Source organism: Enhydra lutris, unplaced genomic scaffold (genome assembly GCF_002288905.1).
Source record: "Enhydra lutris kenyoni isolate GAN:26980312 unplaced genomic scaffold, ASM228890v2 scaffoldscaffold13, whole genome shotgun sequence".
In the NCBI taxonomy this organism is placed as follows: Eukaryota; Metazoa; Chordata; class Mammalia; order Carnivora; family Mustelidae; genus Enhydra; species Enhydra lutris.
The window spans coordinates 27,827,417-27,848,621 of record NW_019154097.1 but is presented as its reverse complement, the minus strand read 5'-3'; the positions used below and the strand labels follow the sequence as shown (position 1 = coordinate 27,848,621).

General features: G+C 53.1%; 1 protein-coding gene across 3 annotated transcripts; it reads right to left on the bottom strand.

Moving 5' to 3' along the window:
- Positions 1-452: 452 nt before the first annotated feature.
- On the bottom strand, positions 453-20,780 carry LOC111145816 (prostaglandin-endoperoxide synthase 1). 3 transcript variants are annotated; one of them, XM_022501066.1, is made up of 11 exons: positions 20,725-20,780; positions 20,539-20,631; positions 14,093-14,209; positions 13,571-13,711; positions 13,229-13,372; positions 10,316-10,497; positions 10,121-10,204; positions 8,253-8,499; positions 6,426-6,712; positions 3,052-3,199; positions 453-1,577 (listed from the first exon to the last, which is right to left on the bottom strand). In XM_022501066.1, the coding sequence occupies exons 1-11, from the start codon at positions 20,729-20,731 to the stop codon at positions 1,222-1,224; spliced, it is 1,806 nt and encodes a 601-aa protein (XP_022356774.1). In that variant the 5' UTR covers positions 20,732-20,780; the 3' UTR covers positions 453-1,221. The 3 variants fall into 3 exon arrangements, with proteins under 3 accessions (XP_022356774.1, XP_022356773.1, XP_022356772.1); XM_022501065.1 differs by adding an exon at positions 20,503-20,508 and having other exon boundaries at positions 20,539-20,731; XM_022501064.1 differs by having other exon boundaries at positions 20,521-20,745.
- Positions 20,781-21,205: the final 425 nt, after the last annotated feature.

Here is a 21,205-nt window from a genome sequence, read left to right as displayed (position 1 = left end):
TTGCTGGACCATCCTGAGTCTCTGCTCCCTCATTTTTGAAACAGGGATCATACCACATACTTCATGCTCTTGGGTGAGGATAAATGAGAATTAAATGTGGAAAACTGACACACAGTAAGTGCCCTCCTCCCTAGAAACCCCTCCTCTCTGCCCTTGATGCTTTGTAAGGGAGGAAATTGTTTTAACCAGATGGTGGGGATCGAAGAGTCTGTCCCCTGGTGTATATTTTAGGAGAGTGTATATTTTAGGAGAGCAGCCTGTGAAGGGCAATGCCTGACCCACGTCAGGAAGTGGAGCACCAGTGGTAGAAAGGCTAGGCGATGACATGTTCCAGGGCAGTGAAAGGTCTCATGCTGCAACCCCCAGCATGTTGAGCTTGCAGCTAGGAGTGGGGCCACTCCGGTGTCGCCTCTGCTTCTAGCAAAGGGATAAAAGCAATACAGAGCAGGCAATTTGGAAAAAGAATTTTATTAGCTTCATGAGAAACAGCTGCCATGAGTCAAGACAAAGATGGCGACAGTTCTGGTGGCTTTCAATCAATGGCTGGGAAAAGCCCACCTGTGCTCTTTATCTCCTTAGTCCAGAGTCTAAGTCAGGGTCCCAAGAAGAACACCCAGCCCTCTTGCCCCCTTGGTTCAGGTACAGATGTGGGCAATGAATTCTTGTTAGATCACAGGTTCTCCTGCTTTGTGGATATCTCACTAAACAGGAAAATGAATCAAATTACCATTCTAGGCATTCAGATCAAGACTGAGCTGGCCTACCAGCCTCTGTTCTGGAACAGCAAGGAGCAGCACAACATTCTGAACTGCCAATCAGAAAATCAACATTCTGGAGGGCCGCCCAGAATTCCAGAATGCAAAATAAGAATCCCCTACCTTTCTAGATGATTTCATCAGGAGCTCCACATTTTAGAATGCCTATGTCCCAAGTCAACCAGAAATGTGATATTCTAGGTTGTTAGCCAGGAACCCCATGTTCTGGCATGCCAAAGAAGAATCCCTCCTAACATTCTAAATGGTCCACCAGGAATTCAGCATTCTAGAATAACAACAAGACCACGATATTCCAGGTAATGGGTGAGAGACACAAAGTTCTAAAGGTCCACTTTGATACTCTCGATGCCAAACCAAAGACCCAACATTTGAGACTATCAACCCCGGCCTCAGCATTCTGGGATGATGAACACAAAATCCACCCTCCAGCTGCTGCTTTGCCCCTTCAGAGCTCTGTGGATGGCCGCTCCACGCCAGGCCCGTCATCCTGGTGGGGGTCAGGCACATGGAAGGAAACATAGGGACAAGTCTTGGTGTTGAGGCAGACCAGCTTTTTCAGCGTAGCTGTCTTGACCATATTGAAGCCCATCTCACCACCAAAGGTGCTTGGCTTCCAGTACTCTGGAGAGCAGATGGGATTCCCTAGGAGGCCCTTGAGGGAAAAGGGAGCCCCAATTTCTATCATACTCTCCCCAAAGATGGAGTTGGACTGGCACTTCTCCAGAAGCAGCCCTGGGTAGAACTCCAAGGCATCGATGTCTCCATACAGCTCCTCCAACTCGGCTGCAATCTCCGTCTCCCCTGAAAGGAGGGGAAGCTAGAGTCAGAGACGTGGCACTGTTAAGGTCAACGTGGAGAGGGAAGCTTCTAGGCCTACCTTTTTCTGGGGAGAATATGGGACTTAAGGAGAGCAATTGAATGATTGAGCACATGCCCTAACATCTGGCCTGGCTGAATGACCCTTCTCCAGGGTTGATCTAGGGAAGAAATTCACTGCTAAAGAAGGCACGGAGGGCCTGGATCAGCCACCAGACAGCATGTGACCTGAAGCAACTCATCTCTCTTCTCGGTGACCTGTCTGGTGGTGACAACAGGGAGACACTATCCATCTTGCTTCACAGGCAGATTTCTTTTTTTTTTTAAGATTTTATTTATTTATTTATTTGACAGGACAGAGAGATCACAGGTAGTGAGAGAGGCAGGCAGAGAGAGAGGAGGAAGCAGGCTCCCTGCTGAGCAGGGATCCCGATGCGGGGCTCGATCCCAGGACCCTGGGATCATGTCCCGAGCCGAAGGCAGAGGCTTTAACCCACTGAGCCACCCAGGCGCCCCCACAAGCAGATTTCAAGAAGGAAAGCTGGTTCAAGTCCCTTCCTTCTGCTGGGACTCAGAGATGTCATGTAACCTCAGAGATTACATGTAACCATGTAAACAGAGAGATTTAGTTACAGCATCCTTTTTCCCGTCTGGACTGTCACAGGAGATTAAAGAGTGACCAAATTATGGGAAACTCACTTCCCGCTTGGTGAGACCCATATGTTCACAGACAGTGACCAAAGGGGACAGACACAGAGCTTCCCTACCCATTTCCTCCAACCCACCCTCTATAAGGCACTAGGACCCAGGTCACGTCACACCCTGCTCAAACCCTTCCATGGTTTGCAACAAGGATTCCCAAACTCTTGGCTGCCCAACAGCTGGAATCTTCTTTGAAAAGAAAAGAAGATAGTATATATATTATACACAGACACATACATGACTCTTGGGCACCATGCAGGCCTACAGAATCAGAACCTCAGGGGCAGAGATCTGGGATTTGCTATTTCTAATCAGTTTACGAATGATTCTTAAGCAGCTGGTCCATAAGTATGTATTTAGGAACCACTAGGTAGAATAAAACCCAAATCCTTTCAAATAGAATCCACAGTTGGGCCCCAAGCGCCCATCCCCATCCCCACCCTCCCCACACAGAAGCACCTTGCTCCAGCCATACCCACCACTGTTCTCCCCAACAGGCGCATTCCTTATGACCTCTGTACCTTTGTACTCTCTGTTCTTCATAGAATCCTTTCCCCCCTATTCTCCACCCAGAAAATTCCTATTTATCTCCTTCAAACCCAGGTGAGAAGCCACTTTCTTTCCCCAACTGGGTCATTTTCTCCCCTCACCGCCCTCATACCAACCCCCCAAGCATGGCGCTCACACACCTCTTGTGAACCCCGCAGTCACAGCTCTGGGGGGTATCACCACGCCACCTCCAGGAACAGCAGCTCACCTGTGAGCTCCTGGAAGGACGTGTAGGGCCTCATGCCAAACCTCTTGCGGTACTCATTGAAGGGCTGCAGCCGCAGCTCACGGGATTCCTTGATGGCCTCCACGGCCACGTGCAGGACGTGGTGGTCTATGTTTCTGCCCCCGCCAATCTGCCAAGACATAAACATAGCTGCAGTCTGAGAGCAAGGCTACACTGTGCTGGGGGAGGAGATCGGGTCTGTCCAGGCACAGACAGAACATGGCTGCGCCCAGCAGCCACCATGTTGGGGACCCAGCCCCAGCTCTGCTGCTGTCATGCTTTCTCAGGGACATCCCCAAGTCTTCGCGTTCTCATCATTAAAGCAGCAGTGGGCCAGGAAGACCTCTCCAGTGGCTCACCGGCCACACTGTTCCCCAACCCTTTGCATCTAGGTGAGAATCCCAACATCCCGATACAGAAGGTTCTGCAACTATTGGGTTCAGCAACTAGGATTCCATAAAAAAAGATGGCCAGCATGGCACCAGCCAGGAGCTCAAGCAGAGGGGAAGGGCATTCTGGCTCTGGAAGTGAAATTTGGAGGGGTAGAAGGGCTTCTGAGGCAGCAAATGAGCAACAAAAGGATGGAAGGATATTAGTTTTGGGGGCTGTAATTTTATGGCATTCTTCAAATCCATTCTTATCAAAGAATACAGATGCTTTATCTTTCAAGAGGCTCCTGCTAAAGAGTGTTTTGGTATTGGTTTTCATTCCCTGTATCATAGCATCGAGCGTCAACAAAAATTTAGTAATTAAAAAGTGAACCACTATTCCTTATGTTCCACAAGTAAGTGAAACCATATGATAATTGACTTTCTCTGCTTGACTTATTTCACTCAGCATAATCTCCTCCAGTCCCATCCATGTTGAGGCAAAATTTGGGTATTCATCGTTTCTGATGGCTGAGTAATATTCTATTGTATATATGGGGTGAGCCTAGTGGTGGGTATCAAGGAGGGCACGTATTGCATGGAGCACTGGGTGTTGTACATTAACAATGAATCTTGGAACACTACATCAAAAACTAATGATGTATTTTATGGTGACTAACATAACACAATAAATATTAAAAAAGAAAAGTGAACCACTATTAACCAACCACCATTAGGAAAGAGAACTTCAGAGCCAGATGGTAGGAACACACAGTATCACGTCACTCCATTCATTCCAGATAAAGCCACTCCTGGGAACATAGGTGACTAAGACTCTTGGTTCTCCTTCCTTCTGCCAAGAATCCAGGGTGGGGAGTGGTCATAAGCTAGCAGGGAGGGAGCTGAAGTCTTGCCATGAAAACCATAGTGTATACACACATAGCTTAAATAAACAGCTCTTCCATTTACAAGATGTGGGACCATTGTGGGTTGATTTGTGCCTCCCCCCACCCAGAGATATGGTGAAGTCTTAACCCCCAGCACCTGTAAATGTGACCTTACTTGGCAAAAGATGTCATCAAGTGAAGATGAGATCATAGTTCCTTACAGGGATCCTTATCCAATGACTAGTGTCCTAATAGAGAAAACGAGACTCGGGGAGACTCCATAGTGGAGTGATGTGTCTAAGAGGATTACCAGTAGCCAGCAGGAGCTAAGACAATGGCATGGAGCAGCTGCTCACCAGGAGCCTTCGGAGAGAGCACAGCCCTGTCCACACCTTCTAACCTCCAGGAAAGTAAAATAATAAAATAACTTCAGCTTGTGGTCCTTTGTTATGGCAGCCCTGGGAAACTAAGGCAGGAATCTTGGGCAAATTACTTGTTTCAGTTGCATCATATGCAAAAATGGGGAAGGTAAGAGCACCCACCTGATATTATTGTGGGGAATGAGCAAGATAGAGTACGCAAAGCAGTTACCACAGTGTTGGTCCCATGGCAACCCCCAAGATGGCAGCCATGTGTGGCAATCATCAGGGGAGGGTCTTTATTGTCACTTCTCATGCTCTCTTGAACATCCTGAGAGCTGACACACTTCTGTTGCCCTTCTGCCTTGGGCCAAGTACGACACTAGGGCTTTTCACACAGCATAATGGCTGTTCCTTGAAAATGCCCATACGGTCCAACACAAATCTACCATCTCTGTTCATGTCTGTGTCCCCACGGAGAACAGAGGCCATAAACCAGCCAGCAGCTGCCCACTGGTAGCAGCACATGCTAATTCCAATCAAATTACCAGTGGCAAACCTAAATCCATGTGGTGCCACAGTGTCATGATAGTAGGGCTTGGGAACAAGGATCAGAGAGAAGCAGGGGTGAGGGGAGCTGAGACAGAGGAGACAGCGGCTTCCAAGCATGGGGGAGGGGAGATTTAGGAAGGAGCTGGTTAGAAATTCCAGGGAAAGGACTCTTTTCATTTGCTAGGGTGGCCATAACAAAATATCACAGCCTGGGTGGCTTAAACAATGGAAATTTATTTCATCACAGTCTGGAAGCCAGAAGTCCAGGATCAAGGTGTCAGCAAGGGGGGGTTTCATTCTGAGGTCTCTATCCTTGGCTCATTAGTGGCCCTCTTCTCCCTAAGTCTTCCCACTCTGCACATCTATACCCTAATCTCCTCTTCTTGTAAGGACACCAGTCATTGTAGGCGCCCACCCTTGGACCTCATTTAACTGTAAACACCTCTGCAAAGGCCCAGTCTCCAAATACATCATATTCTGAGGCACTGGTTGTTAAGACTTCAACATAGGGTGGGGGGTGGGGACAATTCAGTCCATAACAGAGGCCTGTAATTCAATAAAGACCTACTGTGTGAAGACACTTTCACACGTATTACCAAACCCTGAATGTCTTCATGGTCCTCAAATTGCCATGCCCTCTGACCTCCAGGCCCTCGCCACACTGTCCCCTCCCCCAGAGCACGATCATCCCCGGCCATTGACACTATCTCTTTCCCTGGGAGAGCTCTATCCACCCTTTGGATCTCTGCTCAGACCTCATTTCCTTATCTACAGCTCTCAACTCTGAGACCCAAGCCTCCTCCCCAAGTACCCAGAGTCCCGAGGGCTCTCTGGACTGTGGCTCTCCATGTGCCCTCATAATTCTGATAACATCAGAAAAGCACCTGGCCCAGCGCCTGACACAGAGCAAGTGCTCCCATGATGTTAGCTGTTGTGGGACTACAGTTCCTCCCCAGGATGTCAGTGCCAAAGGGACAAGGACCCAAGAACCACGTCTGATCTTGCTTGACACTCTATCCCCAGCACCTGGTACAGCGGAACGGAGAAAAGAACAAGAGGAGTAAAGGAACGGAGGAAGGAATGTCGGAGGACACCAGCCCCACGGAACGGAGAAGAACACTGGGATTGGGTCCAGGTCTGTCCCCTCCCCACGCCCACCTGCCCTCCCCACACTCTCCGCAGAGGCTCACCCGGCCAGCACTCTGGCGAGAGAAGGCGTCTACCAGGGCCTCGACCCCATAGTCCACGAGCATGGAGGTGTTGAACAGGAACTGCTCATAGCTGTACTCCTGGGGTCCCACGTGGAAGGAGTCGGGCATGAGCGGGTGCCAGTGGTAGAGCTGGTTGAACTCCATGGCGATGCGGTTGCGGTACTGGAACTGGGAGCTGAACAGCAGTTCTGGGTCAAACTTCAGCCGCAGGAAGTAGCCACTCAACTGTTGCACGTACTCCTCAATCACAATCTTGATGGTCTCCCCTGGGAGGGAGGATTGGGACACGTGTCAGGGAAGCACAGGGACCGGGCCACCGTAAGTTCTTACATATCAGAATTCTCAGGAATAGCTTTTCCCTTGTCCTCTCAGTAACCAGCTACAGCACAAAGAGCCGGGGAAGAAACAGATCCAACATTCCGTAACAGAAAGAAAATGGGTTATCTAGTTAGGAAAAGAAACTGGTGATTTCAGCCAATTAGCTCCGAGACAAACTGACTTCTGGCAAATTGATCTGGAGCCATGAGATTTGCCATCAGCAAGGTCCAGAGCCTGGCATCACCATTTCCAGCCCCCCACCGCCCCTCAAGCTTGGGCTGTGTCTCCTCATCTTTCTGAACCTCACCTTCCTGCTCTGTAAAATATGTGTGACAACACTACAGTTGGGGCCATTGGGAAGAGTGGACAGCAGCTGCTTGGCCCAGGGCCCGGCATAATTGGGAGTATGACCACATGCAAGCGGAAAGGAGGAGTGCTAAGTGTAGGCGTGTGGACCCCCCTTAAGCTCAGGAAGGAGCTCCCCCTGGGATGTGGTGTAAGAAGGATGAGCTCCCAGCGCAGCCAGGGCCTGTCTCAAATCTCCCTCTGCTGAGCAGCCTTGGAGAGTTCACTGACCCTCTCTGAATCTTAATTTTCACAACAAGGGCAATCGTATCTGATTAGTAAGGTTGTTGGGGAGGATTAACCAAAGCCCTGGATATACAGGTTCATCCCCTTTGGCCACAGTTTCCACTCCAGGCTATAAGCCGGACAGTCTCCAGCCACAGCCTTGCCCTCTCTGGTCAGTCTCCGAAATGCTGGGGCTTCAGAACCAGCCTCTTCTCCTTCCTCAGGCTGTTCCTATCTTTGATGCCTGGCTCGTCCAGGCTCTAGTGAATCAGGCAATATAATTGGGACCAGCCATGCCCAGTGATGCCCAGGGGCAGGGGAAAGGGATCACTGGTGACTCAGAATGAACACGGTCTGGCCAGGGGTGTCAGAGACCAAGCTCCCAGGCAGGAAACCATCTGACATTTTAGGCTGCAGACTCGCCCCCATAGGGGACACAAAAATATCCTGTCCCTGAGTCACCCAGAAGCTCCAAACTCTGAGAAGGCAGACACACACAGGGCAGACACATAAGGCTTCCTGAAGGTGGACAGGCTGGAGTCTGACGTACACAAGCTGGGGATGTCACTGTGTGCCCCTGTGGCAGGAGATGGGGAAACAGAGTGGGGTGCCTGATCAACTCTGCGGCAAGTCACTCAGCTAATGATCAACCATTACGGCCACCCATTCTCCGAAGGCCTCCTACGTGCTCAGTGCTTGTCAGCATCCCAATAAATAATTACAACCATCATTATCCCTAATATCCAGATTTGGAAACTGAGGCTCACACAGCAGAAGGGGCCTGGTCAAAATCTAATAGCTAGAAAGCAGAGGAGCCTGGGTCTAATCCCAGCTCTCTCTCCTCCCCATCCCCCGAGCACCTGCTCTTCGGGACAGAGGGCGTGACCTTCCAGGACAGGCCTGGGCTGGAGTCCTCACCGATGAGGATGAGGCGGGCGGTCTGGAAGAGTTGCTCATCAGGCCAGGTGGGGTGCTCGGCCTTCAACAGGTCACACACGCGGTTGTGTTCACGCAGCCAGAGCGTGGCATAGAGCATGAGCCCGGGAAGCAGCCCAAACACCTCCTGGCCCACGGCCATCTGGCTCTGGGGCGGAATGCCCCGAGGGTAGTGCATCAGCACAGGCGCCTCCTCCACCGATGGCGGGTACATCTCTCCGTCCAGCACCTGCGGGATGGGGCCACCTGACAACCCGCAGACAGGGTGCACGTGCAGGCAGCCGGCACCTGCCGCTGACACTCTCCCTACTTACAGCTCCCGGAACACCCAGAGCAACTGTCCAGCCTCCCTAACCAAGATGGTCTGATTCTGATTCTAGTACCTAAGTCTTTCTTAGGACGTTAGGACGGGTCCCTTTCCCTCAATCCCACTGCCCCCACCCACATCTCACCCACCCTCCTCTCCATGCTGACCCCTCTCGGCAGTGGCTCCCTCTGTCGACCCTTGCCCCCAGGCAGTCCTGTCCCAGGACCACAGCCAGAGGAATCCTTTCCAAAACCCAAATGTAGTCTCGTGCCCTGGCTTTAAACCCTTCCAAGTTTTCTCTCTGCTCTTGGCTGAAATCCTAAACACGCCCCACAGGTGTTCTCCACCCTCACCAGCATTCATTCAGGGGCCATGCTCCTGAATGAGAAGAGCTCCTGCTCTTCTCCAAGTCCAGGCACTGCCCGCCTGGAAAGCCCGTTCCCCATCCTGGCCTCCTGAACTCCGCCCCATCCTCCCCGCTGCTCTTGCTTTATCTGACCTTCCGACTGCCCCAATCTCTGATCACTCTCGTGGCTTCTCCCTAGTGGGTGAGAAGTCTCCAAATATGGCAGCTTTTTCATTTGGGAGTGGGGGAACAACATGCCAAGAACCGTTCTTTGCCTTAAAGGTTCAGCTGTGCCCTTTTTGCTCAGGCTTTGCATTGTTTAGATTTGTGTGACCCAATATAGTCTCCACTAGTCACGCAGAGCTGCTGAGCGCTAGAAAGGTGTTGGTGTGAGTGAAGACCTTAATCTGCAACTTTACTTAATGTAGATTTCAGTCTTTAAAACTGAGCCTTCAGCAGCTGGAAAACCATCAAGTGTGCTCAGAACAACCTGGGCACGTGAATCTACTTTTCGGCTGTAACTTTATGAAATCCAGACACAGATCGGATATCTCCAATGAAGAGTTGGCAACTTTTTCAACTGAAATGTGCTGTGAATATAAAATATAGGTCAGATTTTGAAGATCTAGCATGAAAAAAAACGAGATTATTGTATTAACCATTCCTGTATTGATTCCACATTGAAATGATCATCTTCTGGCTATACATGGGGTTAAATAAAATATATTACTGAAATCAATTTCACCTGTTTCTTTTTACCTTTTTTAATGTGGTCACCAGAGAAATTTTAATGACCTATGTTGTTCCCGTTGTGTTTCCAGTGCTAGCGCAGACAGAAGGTGGCACCCTGGTGTTTGGGTGAGGTTCCTGATGGGCCTGAAGGTCAGGGCCCATTAACTGTCATGGTCACTGCTCAGACACCTGTGCCAGGCGCATCATAGCATCCAAATGATATGGTGGGAAAATTCAGTGTATATATGCAGAGTGCAACTATCCCTCTCTTACCGAGGCCCAAATCCACCTCCCAGGATAACATGAAAGGTCATGTCTTCTCCTGCCTGGCACATTCTCCCAGGGTTTACACCTCCAGCTCCTGCATCTGGCCCTCCTAGGCCACCACTCAGGGCCTCCAACAGCTCCTGCCAGGGAAGACCACAGGAGGCCTCCCCCACCGCCCATCCACAAGCCCAGCGCTACCTGGTACTTGAGTTTCCCATCCTTAAAGAGCCGAAGCTGATACTGACGTTCAAGGTTGTCCCCATAAATGTGGCCAAGATCTACCTGAGGACAGAAAGAGAGTCTGCTCAGATCACCAGGTGCTACCTCCGCAGCAATGACCTGCACATGTTAAGTTAGGTCCAGAGAGGTCCTGAGCCCCTCCTAGGTACTCACCCCATGGCCCAAGGCCTTGGTGAAGCCAGGACCCATCTTGCCAGAAGTTTTGAAGAACTGATGGGTGAAGTGTTGTGCAAAGAAGGCGAACATGAGGTTGGTGCCTTGGGGATCAGGTATGAACTTCCTCCTGAGCAGGAAGCGACGGCCCAGGAGCTGGGCATCTGGCAACTCCTTCTTCCCTGGTTGGGGAGGTGGGAAGGGGCAGTAGCTGCCTCCTGCCTCAATCTCCCCACCCCAGGGCCTTCTGGGCTCACTGGACCAAACCGGTCTACACAGGAATCCCAGAACAGCCTTCCCTCTTACCGGATGGCCCCTTGCACCTTCTCTACCAAAAGACCCTAGAAGTATTTACAGGTGAAACGGCATGATATTAGGAACTGGCTTCAATATACTCCATAAAAAGTAAGAGGGGTAGATGGAATAAGATAGGCAAATTATGGGTATGTGTTGAAGAGAGGGAAACATCTCAACTTCTGTGCGTGTTTGCAACTTTGGGAAAAAGTTAACCAAAAAGAAAGGAGAAAGAAAAGTAAATAAACCAAGAAGGAAGGAATGAACGGAGGAAGGGAGGGAGGGAGGAAGGAACGAACTTGGACTCCCTGGCCCTTGAGCAAGGTAGCCTATGTTTGAAACCGGGTAGCCACCTGCTGACTGTGTGAACATGGAGAAGTCATTTCATGTCTGTGAGCTTCAAAGTCTTCATCTGTAAAATAGGGCAAATGATACCTATTTTATGTAGTATTTTGAGGAGTGCATGAGATCATGTGAACATGACTGAGAACTGATGAGATAGGGTCTTATAAATCAAAAATCAACGAACTTCCAAACTTTTTCTGTAAGAAGCCAGATAGTCAATATTTTAGGCTTTGCCAGCATATGATCTCTGTCCCCTTCTACTCTGCTTTGCTGTTTTAGCAGGACAACAGTCCTAGATGAGACCTAAACAAATGAGTGTACTAAGTTCTAATAAAACTTTATTCACGAAACAGGGAGTGGACTGAATTTGGGCTGCGGGCTGGAGTTTGCCAGCCTATTTTAAAAGATGCCAGTCTTTCTGTCTGGGGTAGAGACAACAGGTCATCTTGAAGCAGGTGTTTCATCATGAGAATAAGTATTAAGAGCCTTCCTTGAGGGGCGCCTGGGTGGCTCAGTGGGTTAAAGCCTCTGCCTTCGGCTCAGGTCATGATCTCAGGGTCCTGCGATAGAGTCCCGCATCAGGCTCTCTGCTCGGAAGGGAGCCTGCTTCCTCCTCTCTCTCTCTCTCTCTCTCTGCCTGCCTCTGCCTTTTGTGATCTCTGTCAAATAAATAAATAAAATCTTTTAAAAAAAGAGAGAGAGAGAGAGACTTCCTTGGGGCGCCTGGCTGGCTCAGTCAGTTAAGCATCTGCCTTTGGCTCAGGTCATGATCTTGAGGTCCTGGGATCGAGCCCCATGTCAGGATCCCTGCTCAGTAGAGAGTCTGCTTCCCCTCTCTCTCTACCCCTCCCCCACCACTTATGCTCCCTGTCATTCACACTTTCTCTCTCAAATAAGTAATTAAAATTCTCTTTTTTTAGATTTTATTTATTTATTTGACAGACAGACACAGTAAGAGAGGGAACACAAGCAGGGGGAGTGGGAGAGGGAGAAGCAGGCTTCCCTCTGAACAGGGAGCCCAGTGCAGGGTTCAATTCCAGGATGCTGGGATCATGACCTGAGCCAAAGGCAGTCGCTTAACGACTGAGCCACTCAGGTGCCACAATAAATAAAATCTTTTAAAAAACAAACAAAAAAAGCCTTCTTTCCTTAATTATGGCAATGTCAGATGAGTCAGTATCCAATGGTCACAAGGAAAGGAATAATTGAATTTATGTGTTTCAGTAAAGACATCCTTTCATAATACCTCAAGTGAGGCCCAATGTTGAAGGTTCAAGATCAAAAGAACCTCTCTGGATTGAGAGGGCCGACTGCTTTCCTCTGGCAGGCAAGGAGATCAAGCATCCAGAGGAAACTCACCAGAGGGTAAGTTGGTGGGAGTGGTCTGCACCATATAACCTGGAATCATCACTCAGATTGTCACTGAGCAAGGACTGGTTCCTGCAAAGTGAGGCAGAGTCCAGAAACTCTGCAAGACCCAGCTATCTGGTAGGTATAGTCGGTATACATACGAGTGCAAACCACCAGAAGAGTGCCTCTGAGACCCAAAGAAGGACATCAGGACATATGCCAGGTTCTGAGCCAGCAAAAATGCGCAACCACAGGGCTGCAGGGGACAGGTGTTCAACAGCGACACCATGTGGCAGAAAGTGATGGCAGTGGCGGACCAAAGCCTCTCTTGTCCCCTCTATACTTGAAGCAGATTTCATGCCTCTGAACTGAGTTAAACCCCTGGGTTTGGGGGCAATCAAGATGGTGTAGGAAGAAGGACTTAAAAGGAAGGACTCCTGCCAATGAGACCAAGTGGGCTCTTAGACAACTAAAGGAAAAACCTCTGACTTTATGTGTAAGCTACACTGGTGAAGCAGGGCAAGATATTTACATCAGTAAAGAACCAAACAGGGAGTTAGCACCCAACAAATAGCACACTATTCCTTCCTTCCTCCATTTCAGCTTGGAAGCCACCCCCATTCTGGCAGAATCCCACTGATTCAGGAGACAAGTTTGAAGCAAAGAAGCACCCTGGAAATACAGAAGCAGTAGTCTGACTGTGCTCTGACTTTCTAGATGACATCAGCAAGAATCTCCACCACCCTTTCCTGTCCTCTTTCCCCAGCCCTGTCCTTGTCTGTGGTTCTGGATAAGTCATATGTCTTGCTTTGTCCACCCATCTGGGAAATGGGTCAATAATGGTCTTCCACCCGCTTTTTTCCCAAAAAGGACAGAGCCTCTCCCGTGACCCCTAGACCCAGCCTCTAACCCCGTCTCCATTACCTTTGGTCCCCATGGGTGTGGGGCAGTCCTGGGGCACAGAGGGCAGTACACGCGTGTAATAGCTCACATTGGAGAAGGACTCCCAGCTGATGTAGTCATGCGCTATGTTGTAGGTGGGGGGGCTGGGGATAAGGTTGGAACGCGCTGCAGAGGGCAAAAACAGTGGTGACAAGGGGGTTCCCATCCCCAGTTCTACCCCCCTTCCCTGCCTCGTCTTGGGTTGGGCTTGTTGAATTTGGCATCATAGTCTCCCCACCCAATGTCCTTATCGAATGTTAAGAATTCCAAGCACTGGCAGGACTTCCTGCTCCCCAGATCCAGGGGGCTCTGCTCTCCGCCCACCTGTGAGTACCAGGCGCATGAGTGTATCACGGATGAAGGTGGCATTGATGAACTCCCAGAACCAGCGCCCGTGCGTCAGCAGGAAGTGGAGGAAAGAGGGGCTGGGTCGCAGCAAATTCTGGAGCCAGGTCCACAGCTCGGCTGCAGGGACAGTGGGAACCACTCAGCCGGGGCCTCCTGGCCGCACCAGAAGGAGCTGGGGTGGAAGACGGGAACTGGAGATAAGGCCAAGATGGAACCGGGCAGAACATACAGGGCAGGGCAAGGATGGAAGCCCGGGGGAGATGACACACGACAGAGCCAGAAGCAGATGTGAGGGCAGAGCCAGGACATGAGGTGGGCTGGAAGGGAGAGCTCTGCTGTGGCTGGGTCAGGGGGAGGGTCAGAAGTCAAAGTCAGGTGAGTAAGGAGGACTGAGCGTAGGCCAGAGGTGAGGGCAGAAATGGGGGGGGGGGGGCCCCAGATAAGCCCAGGGGAGCAAGGGGGGCCAGGACAAGAGTGGGGGCAGAAGGCCCAGCTCACGGATGGTGCAGTTGGGGCCAGAATAGCCCGTGCGGGTGCAGTCACACTGGTAGCGGTCAAGGCCGAAGCGGACGCAGATCCCCTGGTGCTGGCATGGGTAGTAACAACAGGGGTTCACTGCAGGGGAGAAGCAGAGATCAGAGACCACGCTAGAGACACCCCCAAGCCCCGTCCTGCTCTTGATGGGGAAGTGTGGGGCCACAAGTCACAGCTCTGTCCTAACTCACTCAGGGGCCCTCTCTGGACTTCAGGGTTCACCTTGGGGTCCTCTTTGTTCCCCCAGTTATGCACAAGAGCCCCCGGCCCTGCCCTGTTTGGGCCCTGCTCTGGTCTCCAGAGGGAAGTTTGGGCCCCCAGGGGAAGTCCCCCCTCCTCCTTACCACCATCAGAGTTGGGCAGGGGAAGAGTCCAGACCCCAACCATGACACCAGAGGTTAGCAAACAGCTAACAAGATGCTGCAGCCACAGGCTTCTAGAGCACTCACTTCCAGTCATGTCAGAGCCCAGCACCAAAGGCAGGGTTTGTGGAGTTCAGAAAAGAGATAAGGAAGGCTGGGTTCTCTCGCACCAGCCCCTAAGCTCAAGGTACCTGGACACTAGGAAGACGGGATCGCCCATCTTTCCTCTATTTTTGCAGAAGTGAGGGAAGAGCAGGAATCTTTATGCCCACTTGAAGATGTGGAAACTGAGGCCAGACAAGCAGAACCCCACACAGGTCACCCAGCAAGTCACACTAGACCAATTGCCCTTCACTTCCTTCCCACCGCCCCCTGCTGGACGGGACACTCCAGAGCAAGGAAAGAAGTTTCCCAGATCCCCGCAGACAGAGTATGGGTTTGAGGGTAGTCCTGGATGCCTCAGCCCCTGTTCCTGATAAGCCCAGCCTTGGCCCATGTCAGAGTGGATTCTGGGCTCTAGGATCTGGAGGAAGGTCAGGGACCAAGGAAACAGGAGAGCTAGGGTTGGAAAAATCTCCTGAGGAGGTGTGTGGAGTTCTGGCATCAGCCCTCCTGCCTCCTGGAGAAATCCCCACCAGTAAGTCCCTCTTGGTGCCTAAACAGGTCCTGCTGACCACAGTCCCTTTGCTCAAACCTTCCCTGCTTGAGTGATTGTTCAACAGCGGAGTTAGAGACTTCTCAGAGCTCATTTGGTGTTCATTACAGCTCAGTGAGGAAACTGAGGCATGGGGAGAGGCGAAGCCTTGACCAAGAACACGGAGCAGAGCAGGGCCTCCTGCAGACCCAGGTCCCCTGGATCCTGGCAGGACCTGATTCCCTGGCCTCACACAGAAAACACCAGACTCCCTTGAGCAAACACATTTCCTCATCTAAGCTCAGAACCAATATTACAGGGAACTCCTATTCCTTGTACAACTGATTACCGGGGACCAAAGGGTAGCAACAGGCAGCAGAAGGGTACTGTGATAGAGGGCATGACCCCAGGCAGAGACTGAGAGCCACACCCCCACGCCCCCCTCCCCATACACCCAGGAGTGCCAGAGAGTAAGAAGAGAATCACACAAATCATGCAAATAGTTTTGCTTAAGCCCCAGCCACTCCCCAGGGCCCCACAGTGGCATCTCTGTGGAGCCGTGTAGGGTTGCAGGAGGAAAGGGCCAACGGGAAGAGGGCTGGACAGAATGGCCTTATCAAGCTGACACAGGCAGACCCAGCAGACAGGACTCGGCCTCCCCTCCCACAGCCACAGGCCCAGAAACGCCAAGAAGGGGGAGTGGATAATCGCCCCGGCTGGTTCAGGGCTCTGGAACTCTCCTCACTGACTCCTCCTGCCCTAGACGCTCTGCCCACCTGCTAATACTTCACCTGCCCAGGAGGCCCCAGACCCCCCCCGCTGCCTGGTTCCCAACCCTGGCACAGGAGGTTCTCTGTTGCAGACGGATCCGTCCTACCACAAAGCAGGCACCAGGCTAAAAGCCCAGCCCTTCTCTTGGGTGTATCCCCTTCCTGATTCCAGCGGGGCTCTACAAAGGTCCTCAAGAGGTGTGGCCCCATTCCCAAGCCCCAAAGCCATAAGATCTTCCGTCCCTCGCCCAGACCACTGCTCTTCCCTAACAAACCCCTCCTGGGCCAACTGACCCTCCCAGTGAGCTCACACCTTGCTCCTGCCTTGGCTCCTCCAGAAAACCTCCCCTGAATGTCCTTTGCCCCATTCCATGCTCTCACTCACCACCAGGAGGCCCCAGGAGAGGGGGCCATAACTCCCCCAGTTCCTCCTCCCTCACCTTCCCAGCCCTGGTGGCTGGCTCTGAGGGCTAGCCTGGAGCCTTCCCGCTTCCTGCCCTAGAGTTCTGCCCGGGGCTCCTGCCCACATCCCTCTCTGGCCAAGAGACGCTGTGTCCGATGGAGGCTCCTCCCTCCCAGACCTGCTGTCCAGCTTTCCCTCCCTCCTCCTCCATGATCTTTCCATAAACACCAGCTGCCCAGAGCTGGAAATACTCTCCCCAGTGAGGACAACGGCTGCCACTGGGGTCCCAGGGTGTCCGGGTGGGCAGAGAAGAGCCTGAGTGCCTCTGGCCCGGGGTGAGCCTGACCTCACTGGACCATCACAGTTGCCAGGAAATCTGGGGCTCTAGCAACCACTCCTCAGCCGTTCATCCCCACTGCCTCCCCCGCCCCGCCTCCCCCACTCTTTATCTGCCCAGCGCTCCCAGGAGGATGGAGGAGACTCCCTGTGGCACGAAGGAGGAATGTGAGGTTCACTCATAAGAGACCAGCCCCAAGCCCCACAGCTTTGAAATTGCAGAACCAAGGCCTGGACTCCCTTCTCTTTTCCTCTCTTCTTGCCCCGGAGGTTCTCAGGCCCGGATCTAGGGAAAGGATGAGGTTTGCCATCCCCCACCGCAACGAGAGCTCTGGAACTCCTCACACAGAAAAGCCTCCCTTCAGTCTAACTTAAACCCGGTATGCTTTCATGCCAGCTCAGGGGTGGGCTCAGTGGAGGGCGCCCTGTGTAATAAACGATCCAGAAAGAGAACAGGGGAGACGCAGGCTCCGAATCCACCGAGGTCCCAGCACAGGGCCAGGGGACAAGCGGGTGCTGGGGAAATGGATCGAGAGAGTGGCCGCCCTTTACTGGTTGTGTCTTTGGGCAAGTCCCTTCCACTCCCTGGGCCTCATTTTGCCTACGTATCCCAGAAAGGCGATGGAGCAGGCAGGCTCTAAGATGCCTCCTTTCCTGCCTCCCCTTCTTCTCTACTCTGGGTCAAGCATACCAGTCTCCAGATATTTCCATTATTTGCATCACCATGAGTCCCCCACCCTGTTCTCACTGAATCCTCAAGGTACCCCCATAGGGAGAGTTAGCTGACCACTCATCCTGCCCATATTCCCACAGATGAGGACTATCTAGTACTGCCTGGTTCCAGAACTTTCTGAGGATTCAAGCAAGGAAACGTCCCCCCGCCCAGGAGTTAGGGCTCTGGGCACCAAGGGGGAACACTATGTCCTTCAGGATGCAGAGGCCCCGGGTAGCAAGAGGCTCAGCTAAAATTCCCTAAGAATAATATTTAGAGAAGCTCAGGCACTTTTCAGCCAAAGAGAGGAAAAATAAATAAATAAATAAATAAGAAGACCCTGACTAGCCAGGCCTGGGCCCCAGCCCCTACACCCAGCCGGGTCAGCAGGCAGAGGCCAGCCGCCCCCACACCAGGCCCCAAGAGCTGGGCTCACAGCTGGAAGAGGCAGCAGGAGAGGAAGCCCTGTCCGGGCCCTCAGACCCAGCTGGGGCTGCAGATACGAGGGCAGCAGGCCACAGGGAGGCCTGGAACAGCCCAGGGTCCCCCGCCGTGTGCCGGGGCTAACTGCCTCATGTCCCTCTTGCTGGCACAGAGCTCTGATTGCCAGGTTGTGCCATCTCCTTAGCCCAGGAGAGAACACTAAGCCAAGTCCAGGTGCTGGGTGAACTTGAGCATTGAGACTCCCCTGGCACGGCCCTGCCCTCCCATTCAGACTCAATCTCCTCCCCCCATGAGAAGCAGAAGCGATGTCTTCCCCTGCCTCCTGCCCCCAGGGGAGTCTGCAGCCCTCATCTCCCGGGGGTCAGCCTCAACTGTACCTCTGAGGGCACGCACAGGCTCTGGCTCTCCGGGCCAAGGCCCAGGCCTCATGGACCTCAGTTCCCTCACGGACTGGCAGGACAAGTAGAGGCCCTGTACCCAGTTCACCACCGCTCTTCCCCTGTCCCTTGCAGCAGCCCTCCCTAAAGGCTGCCTGGCCTCTGGTCTCAGCCCCAAGTCACCCGTCCCACTTACCCTTGGGCCCGAGTCCTGGCTCCTTACCCACATTCAAAGGCCCTCGCCAGCCAGCACATGCCTCTTGTCCTACTGCTCACTATGCTCCCGTCTGCCTCCCCAGGTCCCAGCTTTATTTAGGCTTTAGCTCTGCCGGTGCTTCCATCAGAAAGCCCTTACAGAGTCTCAGAGTAAAGCCTCATGGTAAAGTCCCTCTTGCGGCCACTCACCACCCCCTTCAGGGTCCAGGGCAGATATCAGCACATCCAGGAAGCCCCCCTGGGTTCCTCACACTGGATAGGGACCTGCTCTCCCCCACCCCCCGAGCTTCACACACCCCTGTGTGTCCCTCAGTCATGGCCCTGCCCCCCTCGGAGGACAGTCTGTTGGCGTTTCAGACTCCCAGGGAGATGGTGGGCCCCTCCCAGCTCCCTGCCTCCAGCTCCAGCCAAAATCTTAAATCAAGCCCTTGGGAATGTTTGTGGAGTGAAAAGAATAATTCTATTTAAACATTTATGATATAAAGATAAGTCAAAAAGACAAAAACAAAATGGCACAGACCTTGCTGGGCTTGCTGGGTGTTTGACGACACAGAGGAAGACAGGCAGGCCAGGCCTTTGTACCCTGGGGGGTGGGGGGAGTGGGCGAGGTTGGGGGGCAGGATGGGGCCCCAGAGGAAGTGGTACGCCAATCTAGGGGCTGGCAAGTCCAGTCACTGGGGCAGCCTGATCAGCCCCTGGCTCTGCTGCTGGGGATCTCAAATACCTGGGCTCTCTCCCCTCTGGACCTCAGCTCTCCCTTCTGTAGAATGGGTCTGACACATCTCCCTGGCAGGATTGCTGGAACCACCACAAAGTGGAGGTCCATAGCTGGGCTTTATAAACTGAAAAGTGCTGGCCACACGAGCCCTCTTTGTCTTCTTCCCACTTACTGGGCCTTTGCTCCTACCCAAACTCTGGAGCACACTCCACCCTCTTCCTGGCTTCCCCAAATGCTACCCACTCCAACGCTTTCCTCTAGGAAACCTGGTCTGATCCACAGTCCACGCAGACATCTTTCTCCTCTCCTCTCCTCTGAGCCCCAAATCCCTACCACATCAGGAGAGAAAGCTCAGACCCCTCTTTCCACCCCCACTCCTGTCCTCTCTTGCCCCCATTTCACAGATGGGAATGGAGACCCAGAGGGGGACGGCTCATACAGCTAGGTGGTGGAAGAAGCTATGTCCAGGCCTTACACACCTGCATGCGTTCACACATACACATACACACACGCCAGGAGTAAGCGGGGGGAGGGAGGCTGGCTGAGATGGAGCTGAATTCCCTCACCAGGAACCTGGTACATGCATGGTGGAGGGCAGGAGAGGTGGACTTTTACAGGATCTGACTTTCCCCATCATCTTCTGGGTGATGAAACCGGGGTCCACCCAGGGGAGTGGCATGGCGGAGTGGGGAGGCACTCTGTGGAAACACCTTGCAAAGTGCCTAGAGTAAGACAGATTCAAGTTCAAACCCTTAGCCCACCATCTGCTGTAGGAGCTAGAGAAAATAATGGCGCCTCCCTGAGCCTAAATGACCTGTCCTAGGGGGACCTCATAGCAAAGGATTTAAACCTCAGGGAAGCAACCCAGCTCTGTAAAGGTATTTCCACGTCCATTCTTTGCCAGAAGGGCTGGTGTACCCAGGACCCTCACCAAGAGAGGTCTTCTCCCTTGGGGCTGAGAATCCCCATGGAGCCCCAGAAAGTTAGAGGCTGGAGAGAAAGAACTTGCCAGCGGGCTTTCCCCCTGGTGCCTGCTGCTTCCTGGGAAAGAGCCCTCTCCCCCACCCCAACCCCCGGACCCCGCAGAAAACAGCCCGGTTGTTGGGGCGGGGTTGGACAGCTAGGGGCCCAGAACAGGTGAGGGGGCTGGAGAGGGGCTGTCCCTTCTCACGCGGGCAAGAGATCCCAGTCGGCCCTCTCCCCTCGAAAAACTCCTGTAGCGCCCTAGCCAAAGCCACACACCGGGGCGGCGGCGGGGGGGGGGGGCGGTTGGTATTCATAGAGCCCCTCTCCTACCGGCAGCCTCGGCGCCCTTCCCCATCCCTGGCACCGAGAGCAGAAAGGGGAAGCTGGGCCGGCCCCAGGGGAGAGCAAGGGGAGGGGCCAGGCGAAGGCGCAGGACTGGGGGCTTCCCGGGGGCCAGGAGGGAGCCGCCTACCCGGGGTCTGGGTGTCCACGGGCAGGACCTGGGGCGGCGGCAGCAGCAGCAGCAGCAGCAGGAGCAGCGGGAACCGGAGCAGGCGACTCCTCCCTGCAGAGTGAGAGAGGTTAGGGCTGAGCCTGGCGTTCGAAGCTCCACCAGGAAGCAAAGAGGATTCCCCGGGGGCCTCAGGGTCCGACTCACGGCTCATAGTTCGAGGAGGCTGATGCGTGTGGGATGCGGACGGCCGGCTCCTGGGGTGCGTCTCTGCCCGGGAGCTCCGGCCCGTCCCGCCCCCCTCCCCATTCCCTGGCTCCACCTCTCCAGCCAGCTGTCACCTCCGCGCCGGACACCGCCCACTTCCTTCGCTCCCGCCCTAGCCACAATATTTTATTAATTATTCTGACTGCAACTAAAGCGGTTTTTCACCGGAGATCCTTGAGGCACTTGAGCCTCTGAAGCCCCATGGCGCCAGAATTGTGTCCATTTTGGTAGATAGGAAACTGAGGCCCAGAGATTACGTGCAAGGCTGAGGTCACCCAAGGCTTCAAGGCAGAACCCAGAGTATCTCAGGCTGGAAGCACTGAAATGAACCACAAGCCTTGGCCCCCAGAGAGGAAAGGGGGCTCGACAAGGAGCAGTCCAATCTGGCCTGCGCATTGTTTCTGGATGGGAAACCTGCTAC